This window comes from Gavialis gangeticus, unplaced genomic scaffold (assembly GCF_001723915.1).
Source record: "Gavialis gangeticus isolate Ggan-Ray unplaced genomic scaffold, GavGan_comp1, whole genome shotgun sequence".
NCBI lineage: Eukaryota > Metazoa > Chordata > Crocodylia > Gavialidae > Gavialis > Gavialis gangeticus.
Genome location: NW_017729032.1, coordinates 264,231,432 through 264,235,286, shown reverse-complemented (window position 1 = coordinate 264,235,286; position 3,855 = coordinate 264,231,432). Strand labels below are relative to the sequence as shown.

Here is a 3,855-nt window from a genome sequence, read left to right as displayed (position 1 = left end):
AATCTCTCTACGTTAATCTGACTTACATAGTGAGACTTTTCCATTAGCTTACATTTGGCTTAAACACTGGAATGTTCCTCAGATAACTCTTTGTAGCTAAAATGTAGTCCCTAAAGAAACTGATGTCAGAGGCTGCTTTTGGAGAGTTGTAGGAATCAACTTGAGTGACAGCTCTCTCTCTTTCTTGAGTATCTATCTGACAGCAGAACTTTTAGTGTTCTGGTAGTGTGGCCTTGTGCTACCTGGTAAGTGGGGGAACATGGATAAACAGTCAGATATCTGCATGCCATCTTCCCCCAGGCTCCTGAAGGGCTATAAATTAGGCATACTACTTCAGTCTTACAGTTCAATGAGAGAGAACTTTGGCTATCCATCTGAGACAACACCTAGCTGTAAATAATCATATTTTACTAATTCAGTGTATCCAGCCACTGATTGTTACAGTCATCAGTTGAACTGTTCTGATCCTGTAACTTTACTGAAAAGGCTTTCCTGAGCACCAGCAGGCAAATCATCCTGAGTCTCTAATTGTCTCAAATTTACAGGAAATTGTTAGAAAATCAAGTAAGTGTTCTAGGTGTTTTTACTTGGAGTACTTGGCAGAACAGGCACAGAGTAGAGCTAACCTACAAAGTGAAGCTGTTGCTCTTCTTGAGGATTGTGCAGGCAAATACACTACTTTGAACAAGCTTACTTATATTCAAGGATGGATTTTTCAGCTTTGCAGAACTGGTGAACAAATCATAACCTGGTTTGGATGAGAGTCTGAGTCCTGGAAAGTTTCAGACCCTTAGGTCATTCTCTGTGTGCCAACCTTTATCCCTGCACTTAGCAAAGTGCTAAGCCATGGCTGACTGCTCTAACAGTTTCTTGTTCTCTGCAGATTACCCACCCCAATATTTATGGTTTTGAAGACAGTGACAGACTTCCTGAAACCTTATTTCAACAAAGGTAGTAGGAGGGCCCGTCTCACACTTTCCAGGCGTGAGAACTGAGTGGGGATTCTAGCTTCCAAGTTAGTTTTACTCACTTCCAATAGTAATAATAGCAGACTTCATCCAGTAATCTGCTGGAAGATGTTTTATGAAGGTTTGGCATATTGTGAGAGTTCCAACTTCTCAAACTAAAAGCAGGAATTTAAACAACAACCTCTCAGGTTGCAGTGAAACGTATTCTAAAAGTTCAGGTAACTTTTTTTTGTGCTTAGATTAGAGTACTCAGGCAGGGCACCTCCTTGTAGATCATCTTTGACTGCTGCCATTCAGGAGCTGTACCTGTGTTTTACCATAGTCTTCATTCCTTGCCCCTTGTTGTCTTCAGAGGGGAGTGGGCTTTCTTTGAACACTCATCCCACTCCCTTTTTGCCCCAACAGTGGGTTGTTCCCACCCCTCTCCTCTGGCAGGTGTGCTTTGCTGTGGTGCTGACTTTTGGTCATGCCAATGATAAAGGAACCTTCGAAAGGTTTGTTTCACGAGTAAATTTTGATCCCAATTTCAAGGTGAGTTCAAAATTTACTCCAATGCATTCTTCAATCCTTAGTCTTTCTCTTTAGGGCTGTGCATTTTTAATAACTTTTGTGTGTCTGGTGTTTAATGCTGACAGGATTCCAGTCAATGGAGAGGTTTCAGTGGAAATAGCTGCAGGTGTGTTTCATGATAGAGATAAAAGTAGCTCTCATGTTATAGCAAGATTTGTGTTTAAAATCTCCAGTCCGAGAAATTCCCATGGAAGCTAGTTTTCTGCAGGCAAACACAGAATTGTTTGGGACACGTTAAGATGAAGCAGGCAGCAGCTGTGTTCGCTTGCTCTTTTGCAGTGAGATTACTTATTTGTTTAACTCTGCAAACTCCCTCTTGGTAACGACTATTTAAAGCTGTAAACTAAACCACAAATGGGCTTGTGAATACATAATTTTTCTCTTAAAAACAAACCAGTAATGCAGGTAGCTTGGCAGTGACTTGAAATCTGTTTGTTGAAAGAAACAAAGCTAAAACCTGTCCCAAATGATACTTTGATTTTTCAGTGTAATATGTGAAAATAAAAGAGGCCTTGCCCGCTCTCCTTCCTCACCCCTTCTCCTTCCTCTTCCAATTAAGTTAGCTCTGGGATAGCAACTTAAAGGCAAAAGCTTCAGTTTGGTCTCAAGTAAAAAGCTGTTTACTGTTGCTGGAGAACTTTAGTGCACCAACAAGCTTGTGCTTATATGAAGGAAAGGAAACTGCAGTTTATTGTCTGGTGGTGTCTGTGTTGCGCATATATCAAACCTTGGGGTAACATATTGCACTTATTAGTTATTGTGGCTCAAGTGTCTTTGTTTCATAAGAAAATAAGCACTTCTGAAAGTGTGTGCGCTTTGTTGTCACCTCAATGTACTGCTACTGTGTTTGACTTCCCAGCGGGCTACAGTCAGCAGACTGGTCCTCAGCCAGCGCAGCAGTTCCAAGGATACAGCCAACAGGCATCGCAGGCTCCAGCTCCTGGCTTTCCTGGGCAACCGCAGCAACTGTCTGCTCAAGCTCCTCAACAGTACCAGGCCGGCAGCTACGCAGCACAGAACTATACTACACAAGCCTCTCAGCCTGCTAATTACAGTGTGTCCCCTGCCTCTCAACCTGGAATGGCTCCAAGCCAGCCAGGTGCTTATCAGCCAAGGCCAGGGTTTACACCACCCCCAGGAACCACCATGACTCCCCCTCCAAGTGGGCCCAACCCTTATGCACGCAACCGTCCACCCTTTAGTCAGGGCTATGCCCAACCAGGACCTGGCTATCGATAAAGAAGCTCAGCTGCTGAATGGCACAGGTACATACAAGCAGCTGCTAGATACTATTCCATCTTAACAGACTCCAATACTTTTAATTGGTACTAAAGTTTCAAAACAGTGAGAAGGCAGAGAGAAATCTTTATATCAGTGTTGCTGTTCAATAAGTGAAATAATTTGCTGGGACAAAAGACCAAATGAATCCTTTTTCTGCTTTAAATTGTATTGGCTTCCTAGTTTAATTTGAGGTTTTGGAAACACTACCTAAATGTTTGTAAAGTGTTTAACATTCTAGCTTGCCTTGTCTGAAGGATATTAAAATGCTAGTTGGAAATTTAGCCCACTTACCTGGCTTGTTTTTACTAATAATATAATGTACTAAATTAGATCCATTCTGGACTTAAAGCTAGATATTATGTATAAATTGTAACATTCACATTGAAAGCTAATAAAAAAGATTGAACCCACTGCTTGACTGGTTTTAATTAAGCACTCTGGATAAGACGGTGTGAGCACACTTACTTGTTTATACTCTTTTTAGATCTGTCTAGTTAAAGAGATCTACTCTATCAACTGTTCTTAAAAAAAACAAACAAAAAACCCCCCAAACCAGAACCTATGTGTTGTATAGGCCTTGGGTGAAACTGCTAGATTTGTCACCCAATCTGCATGGTGGGAAAGTTATTACAAAGGCAGGCTGTTTTTTGTACTGATCAGTTTCAGAGTCATTTTTCAATGCCTACAGTTGCCAGATTGCCAAATCACAGTAGTTTTTCTTTTTAGTGCTACAGTAAGAAAAGTGAACAGATACATTAAGGAACCCATGAAACTGACATAGCAGTGAGGTTTTTTTAACTTGTATTCTGATTTTTAAAAAAACAAAGCTTCAGTGACTCGATAGGAATCTTTTTGAGGTATTTGGCTTGGAATCCTTAACAAGAAATAGTTTACACAAACCTTTTGCCACTCAGAAAAACTTGGACAGCAGTGCTGGTAGCGTCATACTGAGCCAAAAAGAAAAGTAAACCCAAACCCCAAATCCATGACTGTTATGAAACCCAAAGCAGACCACACAGAACAAAACATGGCAAAG

At 41.1% G+C, this 3,855-nt stretch overlaps 1 protein-coding gene across 2 annotated transcripts in view; it reads left to right on the top strand.

Annotated features, from left to right (window-relative positions):
* Positions 1–3,225, top strand: part of TFG (TRK-fused gene) — a 44,176-nt gene extending 40,951 nt beyond the window's left edge. For both annotated transcript variants that reach the window (XM_019523735.1, XM_019523734.1), the window contains exon 9: positions 2,398–3,225. In XM_019523735.1, coding sequence (XP_019379280.1) covers positions 2,398–2,777 — 380 coding nt within the window. In that variant the 3' untranslated portion in view covers positions 2,778–3,225. The remainder of the gene's footprint in view (positions 1–2,397) is intronic.
* Positions 3,226–3,855: the final 630 nt, after the last annotated feature.